Source organism: Monodon monoceros, unplaced genomic scaffold (assembly GCF_005190385.1).
Source record: "Monodon monoceros isolate NGI ecotype Baffin Bay Population unplaced genomic scaffold, NGI_Narwhal_1 Super_Scaffold_13, whole genome shotgun sequence".
NCBI classification, from domain to species: domain Eukaryota; kingdom Metazoa; phylum Chordata; class Mammalia; order Artiodactyla; family Monodontidae; genus Monodon; species Monodon monoceros.
The window spans coordinates 62,941,339-62,959,734 of NW_021703769.1; the positions used below are offsets into that span (position 1 = coordinate 62,941,339).

An 18,396-nucleotide genomic window follows, 5' to 3' on the forward strand; every position below is an offset into this window, starting at 1 on the left:
AAAACTACCATACGACCCAGCAATCCCACTACTGGGCATATACCCTGAGAAAACCATAATTCAAAAAGAGTCATGTACCACAATGTTCACTGCAGCACTGTTTACAACAGCCAGGACATGGAAGCAACCTAAGTGTCCATCGACAGATGAATGGATAAAGAAGACGTGGCACATATATACAACGGAATATTACTCAGCCATAAAAAGAAACAAAATTGAGTTATTTGTAGTGAGGTGGACGGACCTAGAGTCTGTCATACAGAGTGAAGTAAGTCAGAAAGAGAAAAACAAATACCGTATGCTAACACATATATATGGAATCTAAAAAAAAAAAAAAAAAAAGGTTCTGAAGAACCTAGGGGCAGGACAGGAATAAAGACACAGCTGTAGAGAATGGACTTGAGGACACAGGGAGGGGGAAGGGTATGCTGGGAAGAAGTGAGAGAATGGCATGGACATATATACACTACCAAACGTAAAACAGATAGCTAGTGGGAAGCAGCTGCATAGCACAGGGAGATCAGCTCAGTGCTCTGTGACCACCTAGAGGAGTGGGAGGGAGAGGCAAGAGGGAGGGGATATGGGGATATATGTATGTGTATAGCTGATTCACTTTGTTACACAGCAGAAACTAACACACCATTGTAAAGCAATTATACTCCAATAAAGATGTTTAAAAAAAAATCTGATTAAAAAATGGGCAAAGGGGGCTTCCCTGGTGGCGCAGTGGTTGAGAGTCCGCCTGCCGATGCAGGGGACACGGGTTCGTGCCCCGGTCCGGGAGGATCCCACATGCCACGGAGCGGCTGGGCCCGTGAGCCATGGCCGGTGAGCCTGCGCGTCCGGAGCCTGTGCTCCGCAACGGGAGAGGCCACAGCAGTGAGAGGCCCACGTACAGAAAAAAAAAAAAAAAATGGGCAAAGCATCTAAACAGACATTTTTCCAAAGATATACAAATGGCCAACAGGTACATGAAAAAGTGCTCAACATTACCAATCATTAGGGAATTGAAATACATATATAAATACACACATATACAGTGGAATAGGACTCAGCCATTTAAAAAAATGAAATAATGCCATTTGCAGCAATATGGACGGACCTAGAGATTATCATACTAAGTGAAGTCAGAAAGAGAAAGACAAATATCATATGATATCACTTATATGTGGAATCTAAAATACAACACAGATGAACTTATCTACGAAACAAAAACAGACTCACACATATAGAGAACAGACTGGTGGCTGCCAAGGGGAAGGGGGCTGGGGGAGGGATGGATTGGGAGTTTGGGACTAGCAGATGCAAACTAGTATACATAGGATGGATAAACAACAAGGTCCCTACTGCCCAGGGAACTGTATTCAATATCCTGTGATAAACCATAATGGAAAAGAATATGAAAAAGAATATATATAACTGAGTCACTTTGCTGTACAGCAGAAATTAAACACAACATTTTAAATCAACTATACTTCAACAAATTTTTTTAAAAAAATCATTGTGCTGTACACATGATGGCACAGGAGGAGAAAGGAAGGGAAAGAGGAATCGTGGCTGAGTTGCCCTCAAGAAGCCTACAGTCTGATGGGACAAATGGGACCAACTGGAAAGACACTTAATTGAAACTAATCTGTGGGCTTCCCAGACATGGCCCAGCTACAAGCCTGGTTTAAGCTCCACCTCAAGGGCAGCAGAGTTTTTTGGTTTTTTTCCCAGATCAGCCGAGGGCAGAGCACACTGGACCCTACACACTGTTCTGTTCCCTTCATATTTTGTCTCCAATGACCCCAGGCCCAAGGGATGTGGCCTGTGTGAGCATGTCCGAAGCTGATGGACTGAAGAACAAAGAGGAGACACAAACTCTTACCCCACAACTGGTGAATATTAAGAATTCACTCCCAGCTTCCAAGGTCAAAGTCTCCCAAACTGCCTCTTAGAAGCTCCTAATCCATGAATGAGGTAGTTTAACTTCTTGCACAGACGAGGACAGTGGAAATGGAGGACATGAGAGGGATCAGCTACTCAGACACCCTCCACCAAGGAATATCCCACTTGTAAAAATAAGAGGATTCTTTGGCTGTGAAACTTGCTTAATAATTGAATAAGAAACTTATTTTGATTCCCCAGAAAAAAGTCAGACATTAAGTAATGCAAATTCCCATTCAGCCAGGAGCCAAATAAGCAGAAAATATGAATCACTAGATTCTTCCCCATACACCAGATCCACATTCTATTTCACGGGAAAGAAACAAAGAAAATCAAATTCTCTGACATCTGGATTTTGCTCTATCAAACAGACCACCAGAATGGACTGGGGATGGGGCTGCCCACATTTTCTCAGGGCCTACACTGGGGGCCCTCAGAATCACCCAGAGGACCAGCCACATCCTGTGTGTTCTCCTGTGAACCTCTCAGATCCTTTGAGGTCTAATGGGAGAGACTGGCTCATGACCAGGAAGTTAGACAAATGCAAGGTCAGTGCCTGGTAGGGAAGACGCACAGGGGCTGAGGGACAGACGGTGCGGTCAGCTCACCCAGCCGAGTGGGCCCAAGCTGGGGTAAAACCAGGGAAGGCTTGAGCAAATTTTACCTTCCAGGCAGCACAAAGGTGCTTGTAATTTGTTCTAAGTAAAGATCCACCAGTTTAATAGGTAGTTGCAAAACGATGTTCCCCACTCCCCTTTTAAACGTGGCTGTTTACACCCATAAGCACATCTGACATGAGAGAGTTGGAGAAAGCCCCCACTTGTATGTTTGGGTTCTGATACTGATAACAACAGCTGTTAGGATTTTCTGAACACTTCTCCTGTGCCAGGCACCAGACTAAGCTCTTAATGTGTTCACCCATTTAATCCTCATGATAAGCCCATGAAGCCAGGGCAGTGCTTAAGACAGAGGCCAGATCTGAATCTGCTTTCTCCAAATACTAGCTGTACGACCAAGTGACCTAACTTCCCTACACCTCAGCTTCCTCATCTGTAAAATGCACCACCTTGTAATATTAATACGAAAACTAAATGAGTTCTTATAAGTGTCTGGAACACAGAATGCACAGTCCAAGTATGGCCGTCATCATTATCATCATCGTCATCATCTGTTTTCACAAATGAGACACAACTGAAGCTCACAGGTAAGAAGGCTGAGCTAGATCCCCACAGTCCATTCTACTGTCAAGTTCACTGCCAAGGCCCCGCCCTCCCCTACATTCCCATTCACACAGCATCTGGGTTACACTCTACAAAGCCCCTGTCCTTTGGACGCCTCGGGAAGCAGGGACTTTACATCTTCTCTCTGGTTTGGGAGCAATCATGCTGGAAACACAGCTGGTGTGGACCGCCTCTCCCTGGGCACCTACGCACCCGCCCACACCACCATCTCTTTGGCTGGAACCACGTGCTCCTGGGAGCTCTCCCTCTTTCTCCCTTGGCACACTGTGTACTTTTCTAAGAGGATAGAGACACGCAACCCCATCCAAACAGCAAGAGAACACATCACGCAGTGGTTCCTCAGTGTCACCACACATGTATACATTCATTCTAAACACATCCCATCTTCACGGCCCCAAAACAGGGCTTTATTTTTAGTGAGGAAATACGGCTGCCTCATGGACAGTTTCTATTAATTAATTTTGTCCTGTGAATGGCCATAATTTCTTATTTGCATGGCTTGTGATTTTTGGTTGTTGAATACTGGATATTTTGAATATGTGGCAACTCTGGAAGTCAGATTTTCCTTCCTCTGCCTATTACAGGTTGCTGTTGTTTGCTTATTGAGTTTTGTATTTTTGTAAGGTCTGTAGTCTTTGCCACTGAATTCTGTGTTCCTTTAGCTTATCGGACAACTGCTATTTTGGCAGTTACCTTAAATGTCTGGAGCCAACAAAAGAAATAAAGAAGAATTCTTTTAGAGGAAAGAAAAAATACCCTCTTAGTCTTTGCCAACTGGATCTGTGTCAGGGCACGCCTTGAACACTTAGTAGAGGCTACTTGCAACTCTGCCTTAGCTTCACTTCCTGCTTGCACAGAGCCTGAAGGCCAGCAAGAGATGAAAGCCCAGAGTCTTCTCAGGCCTTCTCTGACTGTGTCTCACTCTTAGCCTGCACATGGCTTTCTCGAGTCCCAGGCACACATGGAAGCTTTGAAAAGCCCTATTCCCACACATGTCTCTTTCTCAGGCTTCTTGATCTCTATTACCTGTCCCAAGTATTGCTGCAGGGTGCTGAGGCCAGTACCTGTCTGTGCCTTTAAATGCTTTTAGCAAAAGCCACCTGTCACCCCAGCCCCAGGAATGCCCTGAGTGAGGAAACAGGAAGCCTTTCCACCTGTCCTGAGGGAGCCACCAGGCAGGCTGACCCCACCACCACAGTTGTTCAAGAATAGTTTCCCTTCTGGCACTCGCAACCAGCACGAGAAGTCTGGGTCACCATCCTCACGGCCATGGAGTGTGGGGGATGGTGGGTGGGCAATCTGAAATGCCACTGCACCCTCTCACCATAAAGAAGCAGTTTCTCTCTTCACCAGGTTTTCCCTTTGTTGTTGTTAGTTTTTGACTAGATTTCAGAGTTCTTCAAAAGCTGACTCTGACAGTCTTCACCAGCTCATTAGTTGTTTTGGGGAAAGAATGGAGCCCTGGACTCCCTATTCCACCAATTTTGGTTGCCCAGCACCTTTTGAGCACTCTGTCTACGTTTGGGGAAATTCCTATATTGTGAGTCTAAACATCCCCAAGGTGGAGGCTCAGGACTTGTTTTCCCTGTCTCCCTTGCAGCCAGTAGTGCACTTACATCCTAGCAAGATTGGCCCTGTATCTCAGAAATACATAAAAACATAAATGTATTAAGGAACACAGGGTGCTTTTGTCATTCAGGATCACATGCTTAGCACTGGCTCAGCATGAACTGTAATCCTAAACATCCCATTTCATAACACCGTTCAGGCCCCCAAGAATGTTCTCCTCACCTCTTACCCTAAAACCTCTAAACAAAGGGCAACTGTATCTAAATATCAGAAAGGTTCGTGGGGGGTGGCCTCTGCCAGTGTTGCAGACAGGCACCATGTCAGAGTGTGCGAAGAACTTTAGCATTGAAAATACTTAAGTGAAAGGACAAATTAACTTCTTAATAACTTCTCCTTCTCAAGCAGCACGTGTGCAATAGATTCTAGCATAACAAGCATCACTTGCCAGCAGTGCTGAGCGTCCATTTTTCTGTTTCTCTTCATGTTCCTGCTTGTCGTTTCCAAGGAACATTTTGCAATTTAAGTAGTTAATATCACGCTCTAATTTGTGTATGTGAGATAGAGAATTTCTATTTGGATAGAAATTTCCATTCTTCTATCCAAAGACAAATATAAAGTAATACCAATTCTTTATATTAGCAACTAGATTGACACTGATTGGTACAACTGCAAAAAGTCATGTAAGAGAAATATTACATAATAAAACTATTAATAAAATTGTTTTCAAAATATTAAAATTTTCTAGCTTTAAACAACTTTGATTTAAAACTTTGATATTCAATACTTATATAATCTGTATTTTGCCCTGTAATTTTAATACCTTTGAATACTTAAAAAGCAACTTCACTGAGGCTTTTGAGCTTTAAAATTTTTTAATTTTTACACTAACTTTCATTTATGTCTTCTATGAAAACATAAATTTTTATATTTTGAAACTAATTACACTTTGTCTTTTGGATCACTACTGCCTGTAGAACATAAACTATGCAAAAACCTTTATTATAACAACATATTTAGTGATTTTATGAAAAATGAAGGCAAGAGAAATAAATTTTATGGACTATATAATAGTTTATAAATTATGAATGTCTTTCTCATTCAAATATTGCTGTCCCATCAACTTGCTCAGAATATATGCAGTAATTCAGTTTAGACATTCTGCCAGCTTCATCATATAAAACCAAATTTGTTTGGGGTTTCATTGTTGTTATGAAGCTGTCAAGATAGGAGATGAGAACAAACATATTTTACTAAACATCTTGTTAGCTTATTACTTTTTTTTTTGTTTTTGTTTTTTTGCGGTATGCGGGCCTCTCACTGTTGTGGCCTCTCCCGTTGCGGAGCACAGGCTCCGGACGCGCAGGCTCAGCGGCCATGGCTCACAGGCCTAGCCGCTCCGTGGCATGTGGGATCTTCCCAGACCGGGGCACGAACCCGGGTCCCCTGCATCGGCAGGCAGACTCTCAACCACCGCGCCACCAGGGAAGCCCTTGATTTATTACTTTTAAATACACAGACATATGACACACAGGCCTCTTTTTGAACTCCTGCCCTGGCACAGTCTGCTTGCAGTCGAGTGTGAAGCTTTGATCCAATAGAACGGTGTTTCTCAACCTGGGGTGATTTTTGGTTGTCTCAACTGGCATGTAATGTGGGGAGGCCAACAATACTGCTAACATCCTATAATGTACAGGACAGCCACACACACACACACACACACACACACACACACACACAGAATTATCCTGCCCAAAATGTCAATTGTGCCAAGGTTGAGAAACCATGCATCAGAGGCTAACATGAAGTCAGTGTGGAACTGATACTAGTAAGGGTGATAGAAACCTCAAGCTTCCAGAAACAGCAGGGGCAAAGAACTCAGGAGCTGAGTTTTTGAACAGAATGGGCCAGAGGTGTAACGGAGATACCAGCCCTGGAGGAAAGCCTCTGGCCCTTCCAGAGACTGAGTTACCTTATATCCTGTAATAAATTAAACTAGCTAGAGTGGTTTCTGTTTTTTGCAACGAAAAATGATGACTAATAAAGCAGGTAGTACTGTATACCAGAAACTAACACAACATTGTAAATCAACTATACTTCAATATTTTAAAAAAGCAGGTAGGACTAATATCCCAGCCCCCATTTGACAGGTGACAAGATTGATCCCCAAGAAGCTCCAGAGCAGATTGGTGAAAGAGCTGCAAGTAGGGCTGTGTTAGTTTGCAAGTAACTAGAATTTAGTTCAAATCAGTAAATTTAATTTTAGCTTTATTAATTTATTTTAAATACACTAAATTTAAATTTAGTTCAAACTAGTACTTTTGAAAAAAAATAGTGGAGAATGTTATTCCTTGCTCACAGAATACGAACATGGGAAGGGTAGGGTGCAGCTGCATCTCAGGAACCACCGGAAGCCAAACACCGTAAGGACCCGATGCATCTGTCTGCTCAGGGACATTCCTCTGTTGCTCCAAGCGTCTTCTTCCATGTGGCCGAAATCATGATAATCAGCAGCACTCAAGGTTTTTATCTTATCATTTCCACCATTTTAAAGACACAAACCTCACGTCTTCCAGGTTCAAAAACCCTCATGTATCCTCTACCTGGTTTGAGGCAGGTGCCCCACCTAAGGACGGACTGTCTGTGTCAGAGGGCTGCGGGTTGGGGGTACGTAAGAGCCACGTGTACGCATGGAGGGGGTTGCGGTGGGTAACGGAAAAAGCCACGTTGAGAACAGAGGGTCCTACAGTCTCCTGACATCCACTCAAAGAATGATAAACCCTATTATTCTATAGCCCACCCATTTCCTTTTTGTAACTTAATAAGCCCTTACTAAATGCCAGAGATTGCTCTTAGCACTTGTAGGCGGCTAGTAACAAAGCAGAATCATCAACGGGTGATTTCTTGCTCTTCCTACTCTGTCACTGCTGAATAGCTGGATCTCTGCACTGTCATCCACACTCCCAGGCCTGGGCTAATGCAGCCCAGTGCCCATCACCATGGCAGAAAGAAACAGGGTGCACGGGAGTTCTCCCACCAGCCACTAGATGCTCCAGCCTGGAACACACATCACTTCTGCTCACAGCTCATTCATTGACCAGAATTAATCACATGGAAAGTCCACGTACCTGGCAGGTGGAGAACCTGAATATTTTGCCAACAGCTCTAATTACCATTCCAGCACTTTACAAGCATTATATTTAATCTTAATGACCACCACAGAGAGTAGTACCATTATTCCCTACATTAAAGATGAAGAAACTGATGCACATAAAGGAAAGGCAACTGGCCCAAGATCACACAGCATGTGATCCATTCTATTAACCGTATCTTTCTTTACTGCCTCCCTTATTTTCTGTGTGGTCTGCAGCACTTTCATTGCCCATCAGATTACTTAAAACATAAAACTGGGAACCTGGGTGCCAGGACAGTGACCTTGAACTGAATCCTGCCCATATCCCACTCTACTCCCATGCTTCCCTGAGACTGATTCTTGGGACCATGGAATTCTGTGGACTCAACACTATAACACAGGCACTGGTTGGGATTACACTTTTAAAAACACTCTCCCATGGCCCAGGGGGTCAGAGATGACTTTTTTAAACATGCTGACATCTTTGATAGGCTAGATGCTGGGGACAGAGATAACAGGGTTCCTGCTGTGGAACATGGACTAGATGTTGGCACACCCTGGGTACCCCAAGTGCCTGGATATAGTAAACATATAATAAATTTAGTTACACACTGAAGATAAAGAGAATGTATGCCAGAACATAAGGGCCAGAAAACTTAGACTGGTAAAGCATTTAAATCCTGACTTTGCCACTCCCTAGCATCTTCAATAAATGGTGTCAAAGCTCTGTGCTTCATTTTTTTCACCTGAAAAACTGGAGCCAGCAATAGTAGCCATCATGCAGAACTAAGATGAAATGAGATGATACATGTAAAGCTCTTATTCCATGCCTGGCATATAGCAGTAAACATTTAACAAACACTAAAAACTACTATTAGCCTTATTAAGGCATTTATATCTTTAGGAGAGAAAAGATAGAGTATAGCAACACATGTTCCTTTTGGAGGAAGATTTACGATGGAAGTGACATTTAAGCTGGATCTTGGGAACACCTCTGGGGAAGAGGAGAAGGCATTCCAGGTGGGGTGAGCCATAAGCAAGGGCTCAGAGGTGGGGCACATATGTGGGGGTGATTTAGAGTTTAGGATTAGATTATCTCTATATTAAAGATGAAACAACTGGTATGGTCAGCTGTTTTGGGAAAGTGAATTCGACTGGAAAGCCAAGTAAGAATCAGACTTCGGGTCTCCCAGAGCTTGCTTTCTTCGGGGTCAGTAGTGGAAAGCGAACTTCCTAATTCCTAGCCTGGGGAGAAGGGAAAAGTAATCTCAGATGCTGACCTGACCAAGGAAGACTGTAATAACTCTGGCTTTCCCAGAGAACTGAGTACTCAGAATTCTATCTACCCAAGTTACCCAGAGGCAAGGCAAAACAGGTTCTAAATGAGGGCACGGCATGCACTGGCGTGGACACAGACGTGCTGCTAAAACATGGAGGATGTTCTTGGCAGCGGTTTTGACTTCCAGGGTCTGGGTACATGCTGCGGCCCCCTTTAACACTGACTCAGAGTGCATCTGGTGGGCTGTCCCACTCCGAACCCCAGATCTCTGCCTGCTGGCAACAGTAGCACGTTAGGAGGAAAAGCTGAGTTCACACCACAGCAAAGTACAACTCTGAGCCAAGTCATTATGCCAGCAGGAACCTAAACTATCTCCAGAGCCTCAAACCCAGGTGTCTAGACCCAGCCAACCAGCCTCCGGTCATGTTACAACTCTTACTGGGTCTCAGAAACAAGGACTAAGGCCACCTGCTTCCTCACTCATGTGCTGTTAAATTCATCAACAGGTCACCCAATTTTCCTTATCCAGATTTTTCCCACCCTTGTTCATTTTAAAGGACACAGCATCCCTACTAATGGCAAATAGGGCCATTTTCTTGTCCTCACTTTAGCATTTGAAGTCAATGCCCAGTATGATATTCAGTCAAGGTGTACTTACTGAGTCTTCCCCTATGTGCCACGTATCAGGCTAGAGACAACAGTAAACAAAACATGGCCTCCATCCACCTAGAGCTTACAACCTTGGCATTAAGAGAACCAATCAACCATTAGCTCTTTGGTCTTCTAGACTCACTTCACTTCAGCGTCTGACAAATACAGCTGTAAAATGACTGTCAAGTGCTATTTTATATAACCTCATCTTTCCCTCAACTGAGGTAGGTTTTTTTCCATTATCTCCAATATACAGATGAGGGAATCAAAGTTATTACGTGGAAAAGCAGACCTCAATTCTGGTGTACTGAGCCCCCAAACCCATGTTACTTACTCATGGCCTTCCAAACATCAGAGGCCCCAAACCCAGACATGCCTCTCAACTTTTCTTCTCACATTTTAGCAAGGGAGGCCTACCACATGTGGTTACCAGCCACATCTCTAGGGCGTCTAGGTACTCCTGTTTCCCATATCTTACAGTAGGCCCTCCTTCCAGGAAGTTACTAAGTTACTGAATACAAGCCATGCACCAGTCCATGTTAGCAACCCCATGAGGTTAAGTTGTCCCTGTTTACCCAACAGGAAGAACAAAGAAGTTGTCACTTGCCAGAATTCACCTTACGCCAGGTCAGCGAGGCTTTTACCAAGACTGTCTGACCCAGAAGAAAGTCAAAAAACAGCCCTATAGGAAAGTTATCAAAACAATCCCAATGGAGAACTGTGAAACTTATCCTTTTCTGAAAAGAAAAATAAAATCAAACCTATACATCAAACAGGTTTAGGCACCTAACATCCTATTAGGTCTATTGGACATCTTGTAATAAGGCCTACAACCTGACAGCCTTTTTAACTTTGGCCCACTTGACCAGCAGACAACTGAGGAAAAGTAGCTGCTGTCTTTTTTTGTAAGGCTGAGCTTCCCCATTCACCCTACTCCTATGCAGGAAAATACAGCTGGCTAGGTGCTCAATAACATAACATACCCAGGATCTCTTCCAAGCGTCCTTTCTCCTTGGCCAGACCCACCAAGAATCAAGAGTCTAGACTGTGCTGTCCAATACGGAACACCAGCCACATGTAGCTATTAAAAGAGGCTAGTCCCAACTAAGATGTGCTTTAGGTATAAATAAATGTACAGTGTTCATCATTTCAAAGACATCATGAAGAGTAAAATCCCATTCATTTTTCACATCAATTATATGCTGAAATTTTAACTTTTGAACACAAAATGTTATTAAAAAAAAAAATCAATCCCAGCTGTTTCTCTTTGTCTTCACGCGGCTACTAGAAGGCTTAACTACACATGTGGCTCTTGTTACAGCTGTACTGGACAGCACTACTCTTAGAAGGGAGAGTGGAGCCGTGGTCTGTTTCACAAAAGCCACCCCTGCCCTCTCTTTGGTGTCTGAGCTCTTTACAAGCATTTCCCAGGTCAAGTGGTCCAGTAAACTAATTCTCCCCAATTCCAGAATATACTTGGTGACAGGTTTATAGTAAAACTAGTTTTTAAAAGATGGTCCACTTTTTGGAAAAAATGACATTTTATAACCACATATTGCTAAAATGTCCCTGATATGCCATCCAAATTTACTTTGAGATGAATCTTAGTGAGCTGTGGGGCTCTAGTTATCTGCTTCCTTATGAGCACTTACATAATCAACTACAACCATATCATATTTTTAGGGCTTGAAATGTGTATTCTGTCAAACTAAAAAGAGGAAAGGCACCACTCCTTCCAGGGTTAATGTAAGACTCCAGAAAGGTACAGCTTCACCACCTGGACCCCAACCCAGAGTCAACCATCCAGGGCCAGACACACCCTCCTCTGGTGAGCCACAAGGGTGACGGCGAAAGTTATCCCAAGTCAAAACTTTCTTCTACGTCAAGGAAACAGCATTCACCAATTAACACAAAGGCTATACACTCCCGCAGACGCTCTTGCTACTCTGCTGTACAAAGTTCAAAACGACTGAGGGAAGCACCAGAGTCCTCTGAGGCATTTTATTTGCACGTATGTATTACATCCCTAGAAAAAGAATCCAAGGATTTTCCCTCCTGTGTGTTTTCGTCTTGCTTCTTCATGGTCCATGATGCCAGCTGAGGTTGTCAGTACAATGAAACTATGGAAAGTTTAAAAAAAAAAAAAAAAAAAAAAAAAAGCTGGTAAGTTTTTCCTAAGAATGTTCAACACAGAGCTACTTTCTGGTACAGAAAAACTCCAACATTTATCAATGCTTAAGATGCCTTCCCATAATGGACACACAGACTAATGCTGCCTCCACAGGCTGGCAGTACACAGGCACGGTTCCTAGAACCAAAGACCCAAACCCAGAGATATCAGCTATACACATACAGCCCTGGCCTCAGCTAACAACGAGAAGCAATGTTACCTAAGAGCAAAGACTGGAACTCCTTTAACTTCAAAATGTCACTTTCTGCTCTCAAGGAGACATGCAATCTAAAGCATTAAAGTACTGACTGAATTGTTTCTGCCACTTACTGTGTGTACCATCATAGGCAAGCTACTGTACACAGTTATTTGGACAAAGGGCGTCCCACCTGTCCTGGCTACCTCATGGGTTACTATGGGGATCAACGTAAGACACAGAAGGTATGCCAACTGGGAGGCATGAAAATTAGTAGCGTAACTACAATCAGAAATGACTCGCTCATAACACTATACCTGTTATACGGCAACCACGAAGTGGGAGTAAATTCAGCATCGCCAAACATGACTGTGGGTTTAAGTTCTTAACCACAAATAGATAAGCACTTACTGTGTCAGATCTTAAAGTGCTTTACCAGAACTAAATCAGGTGATACTATAACTTACAAGAGAACTACCACCATTTTTAAGATCAAGAAATCAAGGCTATGACTTGCCCAAGGCCTCACAGGTTTAAAGCAGAAAAACCAGGATTTGAACTCAGTCTCTTACCGAGGAGGAAGATTTTCAAATCGAGTTTCCCCAGAGGCCAATGGTTGAGAAGTCATTCTGGCCATAGGAGGGGATTCACAGTGAATATATATGAACTATATGCACTGAGCCAAAAGAGCAGACATTAAAGGGCACACAATTCTGCTGTCTCTCAGCCAGCCTCAGCTCTTCCACGCCTCTCAGAAACTAGAGCCTAACACATGAAGTATGGCAACACAGGAGCTAATCCTTGAGTCAAGGATGGAAACGGAGACAACTGCTACTGCTATTAAGTTAAAAAAAAAAAAAAAAAGCTCAAGTCAAACTGCATCACAGGGATCCACAGCATTAACTTTTAAATACGGAAAATTGACTCACCCAAACTGACGGGATGGGAGCAGGTTATTCTGCCATTTTTCTAGATCTTTGAGTTGCACATCAAACCTGGGGCTGATCACTCCACACTGTAAAAACATAACAGAAAACGCTGTTCACACTTCACCAATAACAGAAAAAGAGTAACACTAAAATGCATTTATAACTGAATAGTCATATAAACCAACCAACTCAACATTTAATGGGCAACTATTCTGTACAATCTTTGATATAAATGCCATGTGAAAAACACAATTAAGACTATGCCTACCTAGGAAGAAAAGGCAAACTATTGAAAAAGTCAACAGAAGAGGTAAAACACCAAGATAACACCAGTGTGCATTCCTATGGCCCACAGAGCTGCCTCAGCACAAATGACCAGATTTTAAAGAACTCAAGTCTTAGACAAATAAATTATAGTCAAGCCCTACTAATCTAGCAAAATGTATAGAAGGCAGAAACAGGTAAAGAGTTATCCCACCCGCATGCTACGACAGTGCTGGGTGGGAGAGATGACACAGCAACAACTGTCCTCCAAAGTGAGAGCTAAGAGCCAAGGCACTACAATCCATCACACCTAAACCATACAACACAATAAAGTTTCAAATATCCACTAACAGGCTACATGAATCTATCCGTGGGTTCACACAAGGTCTATGACTACATCCAACTGGGTGGAAAATGAGGGGACTAAAAGGCTCTTTAGTTAATTAGAGCTAAATGTGACCCCGCCCTCTGCTAGACCACCAACTCTAGAAATCACTAGCACACTTAAAAAAAAAAAAATCAAAGCAGGAAGCCTCCTGCTGTTTACACACAAGAAATGATCACGTGAGAACACTCAGGATTAGTACCTTCAGAGGGCTAAGGGAGCGGACAGAAAGCTGTGTGTGCACATCCACATAAGAATCATTCAAGATTCCAAGATGCTTAACTGTAAACTAGAAGAGGCTATGAGATTGGAACTTAGTGAAGTCTTTGGAGCTGGTACACTTCCCTAGACAGATCTGAACCCACAGAAACTGAAAATGGACCTGTCATGCCCAACTGCCCCATGGCAGGAGGGCCACTCAGGTTCTTCTTTTTATAACATCACCTTATCAGCTACAAATGTCACTTGACCGTCAAGGGCAATCCCACACTGGATGCAAGCAATACAGGGATAGGAACAAGGAAAACCCAAGCAAGCTACAGTGAAAGACCTTTCTGAGGCCTCTACACTACCACACCCAGGCTTGCTTTATTCCAGCAGCAAAAATCCCTTCCATTCAGCTAGCAGAACTCCAGCACATCCACTCCCAAAGCAGATGAATCTTAAGAGGATACAATCAAGGCAAGAATTTTCTTAATCTATAATCTTTAAACACTACCTTACTTCCCAACTGCATTACATTTCCACAATAAGGTACATCTATCTCCTGCATGAAGGAAACTGAGGCAAAAATGTCTTATAAAGTAAGAGAACTGCAACTGAGAGAAACCAAAAACTAATTCAAACAGTTAAATGTGGCAGGGCCTGGATTTCAACTACCTGTTAGCCAGGATTTTCTAAACTAGTATACCACTGAACAAGGATGTCACAAATGAGTTCCATTTGGGAAATACTCTGTTCAAACTTATTTCTCAAGCTGTTATGTGTAGTTCAAGAGAAATGTGGTACAGGGCACTTCTCCAACTAAGTTTTTTTGGTTTTGCTTTTTTAACATCAACAAAAGCTGCTGCAGGACAGCTTTAAACTATATACTGGAACCAGCTCTTCCACAGTTTACTGAGACCTTGAGCAGGACTCAGCTCTCAGCTTCCTAACTCCTAAAAACAGGGGAAAAAAGACACGCCCTCTTGTACTTCAAGAACATTGTGAAGGTCAGAGTGAAAGAGAAGTGAATCCAAATCCTTCCGTGGGATTGGAGTCTAATGGCTACAACAGAACAAGACATAGGCCCAAAATTCCCTTCAAAAATTCTTCAAAGGCTTCAAATTCAGTAGTTTTCATCTGACACTAAGTATCCACACAGGAAGCAAATTCACTATGTAAGGAACCAACTTTGTGAAATAGGAATTGTTGGTCCAGGAAATAACCTTATCAATAAATCTGGCCGTCACTAACCACTCACTTTCTTGGCCCGTGTGCCCAACTCTGTTGGACCCCTTGCAAATATGAAAGCTACAAACCTGAACACAGAAAGCAGGGTAGCAGCTTAGAGACCCCCAACTTGCTTATAGACAGATACCTGCCCCCAAAATACATGGAATCAGTTAAACCACAAAGTCAAAAGAATCAAACAGATTCAGTAGATTATGCCTACAGGGAGAAGAGACCTGAAAGACATACATTCAGCTTATGTCAGCAAAAACAGAAATATTAATAGTTAGAGAATCCCATACTCTCTGTTCAAAATACCCAACAATCACCAAGTGAGACGAAGGACCAAAAGTTATTTACATTGTCAGGACTAGTGGCCTTGAGCCACCCAAGATTCAAACACCAGTATCATCGGTTGTTCATTTTCACCCAACCCTCCCGCATCTCCCTTCAGATACCTTCTACTCCACAAACACTAGGTTAACTCACAATTCTACCTGGAGAACAAACGAAGTAAAAGGTCCTATACAAAAATTAACGATTTTATTCAATCCCTAATCTTTTTAACCTAAAGCAAGCACATTATCTGATTCTACAAGGGCAATTATAACATGGAACACCTTGGTAGACCATTCTGAAGGTTCTTAAACATGGAAGATAATCAATCCTTACCTTATTTAGCCTGCCTGTGAGGTTCACAACAATTTTCCCAGCCCTGTGATCATCGATGATTTCAAATTCGCCAATGTAACCTACAGAACACAAGTGACTGTATTAAAAATAATTTTTAAAATTTAGGGGGCAACACCCAGAACAATCCACCCTGAAATGTTAAAAAGGGGATTATTTCCTCCTTGCCTTTTCACGGCTTCCCACTCCCAAAGGCTACCTCGTGCCCAAGACAAAACAATCCTCCTTTCCATCCCAAGGAGCTCTTAGGTTCAGGGCCCTTTCAGTGACATGTTGCAGCTGCAATGTTACACAAAGAAAGGCCATTTTAGCTGCCAAACTTTCTCCTCCTTTCAACAGTTCTACCCTACTCAGTATTTCTTGAACAGCATCATTTGTCCAGAACTACCCTGTCCACAGCCCCAATCAATTGCATTAGTTCCCATGTATGACTGCCACCTTGTTCTCCCATCTTCCCACATCTCTCCAACAGTTAACTTCTACAGGACCCATTCTGTAACATGTTTACCTCAAAACATAATAAACAGCAAGACACTTACCATGCTTCATCATCACAGTGAGAAACCTGACGATGACTTTGGAGCACGGCCTAATAAGAACCTGGCGTTTGCCTCTCTTTTCGGCATTGTTGATACTCTTGAGAGCATCAGCCAGGACATTCATGCGCACCATTATGGCTGTTCAGGGAAGACAAAACAGGGGTTTTATTGGCATTGCCATTAAAAGGCACCCAATCATTCCACTGCGAACACATCCTTTCCTTTCTGCCTCTATCATGAGGAAGTTTCCCCATTTCTAAGCAGGCTAGTTCCCCAGGATACCCAGAGGAATATGTCGACTGTGTCGAATCAAATAATTCATTTGATTATTTCATTAATCAAATGAAAATACCAGCCATGGTAGGTCAGTTATCCAGAACGGGAGCTGATAATCACCAGCAATATTTTCCAAACTTCTGGAATCCAGCAGCATCTGTACTATTTAACATTGTCCTTTAAACCAACTGACTCAGTGTCAGCCTTGTCCTAACACCCAAAAGATACTACTCAACTCTCACCTAACACCCGTAACTATTAAAATGAAACGTCCGTCCTTGTGCCATCTAAAATTATGACCAACAGCAATCGTAGCACACTGGTAGGCAGAAACATTTCACATGCACCAGAATGGACTCTATCACAATGGGCACGAACTTCAATAGTTTTGAAAGCTAAGAATAGAGGCATGCCTCAAATGACAACAGTAGGGATCCAACCTGCTTCCTCAAGCTCAACAAAGTGTCTGAGGGGAAACCCTGGAGCCCAGACGACCCAAGTTCGTTCCCAGCAAACCGCCACCCCAGGCAGGATCCAGTTTTCCCTCCTGAGGATCTTCTGTCTCCCAAGCTCCCGGCGCGGCCGAAGTAATGGGAAGCTGCACGGCTCACCAAGGCTACGGCTCCCCGATGCTTCTCGGAGCCAAGGAGCTGCCTCGACCACTAATGGGAGATCCTGGCGCCGCCGAAAGAGTCGGGACTGCCCCCTGACGGTCGAAAGCTCCGGGTCCCGCCGGGGCTGCGGCCTGCGCCCCAGAGGCTGGGCTCCCCAGAGTGCAGAGCATGGGGCGGCCGGGCAGGACTCCCCCCTCCGCCTGCCCAGACCCCTGCAAGGATAGTATCCCCGGCCCAGGAGGTCTCCGACATCCTCGCAGGGCACCGAAGCCCAGTCCTAGACCATAGGATGGCACCGATAGCTGACGGATGATACTAGATGGTTCAGAGAGAGACACTCACCGGCACGGAAAGATGGCGGAAAGAAATTGGGAGGGGCGAGTGCACGGAATTATGGGAAGCGGTCGGGCTATCGCGAGACTTTCAAATGACCGCCAAAACCAAAAAAAATTAAAAAATGAATTGCCTAGTGGAAGGAGGCGGGTGAGGGGCGGAACCTCCTCAGGGGTGGGCAGTAGAGAGTCGATGGAGTCGAACACCCAGGCGAGGCCCTGGGGAGCTAGCTGGTGGAGGTGCGGCGTTAGCACAGGTTCGACTCCCTTCTAGCATCTAATCCGTAAAAGTCAAAAACTGACAAGGGCCTAGATATTTGCAAATTTTTATTGCAGTGACTGTTTACCATTTAGAATTAATTTTGATACTTGCGTATTTACAGTATCTCTAGAAGGACCCACAAGAAATCGGTAAATGCCTCTGGGAAGGGCGTTAGGAACTGGGATGGAAGACTTGCTTTTCTCCCAATACAATTTAGTTTTTTTTTTGAAACATGTATAGATTACTTTTTCATACGGTCAACAATATATTTTTTAATCGGTGCTTCCTTTTTGACTCTCCCTAAATATTAGAAATTATTTACTGGAGTTCCAGGCTTTGCTTTTGAGCTCTGAGATACACAGTTTGGAAGAAAGCCACAAATGTTTCAAAATAAACGCTCAGCCTTTTAAGCGCTTTCAAAATAAACGCTCAGCCGTCTCAAATCCCAGGTGAACAGATGAGATAATGGTGACAAAGGGCTCGCAAAATGTCTGGCACGTAGTATATAA

General features: G+C 43.5%; 1 protein-coding gene across 1 annotated transcript; it reads right to left on the reverse strand.

Annotated features, from left to right (window-relative positions):
- Window positions 1–11,769: 11,769 nt before the first annotated feature.
- On the reverse strand, window positions 11,770–17,655 carry RPS15A (ribosomal protein S15a). Its single transcript, XM_029221881.1, has 5 exons — window positions 17,636–17,655; window positions 16,404–16,541; window positions 15,847–15,926; window positions 13,095–13,180; window positions 11,770–11,919 (listed from the first exon to the last, which is right to left on the reverse strand). The coding sequence occupies exons 2-5, from the start codon at window positions 16,534–16,536 to the stop codon at window positions 11,826–11,828; spliced, it is 393 nt and encodes a 130-aa protein (XP_029077714.1). The 5' UTR covers window positions 16,537–16,541; window positions 17,636–17,655; the 3' UTR covers window positions 11,770–11,825.
- Window positions 17,656–18,396: the final 741 nt, after the last annotated feature.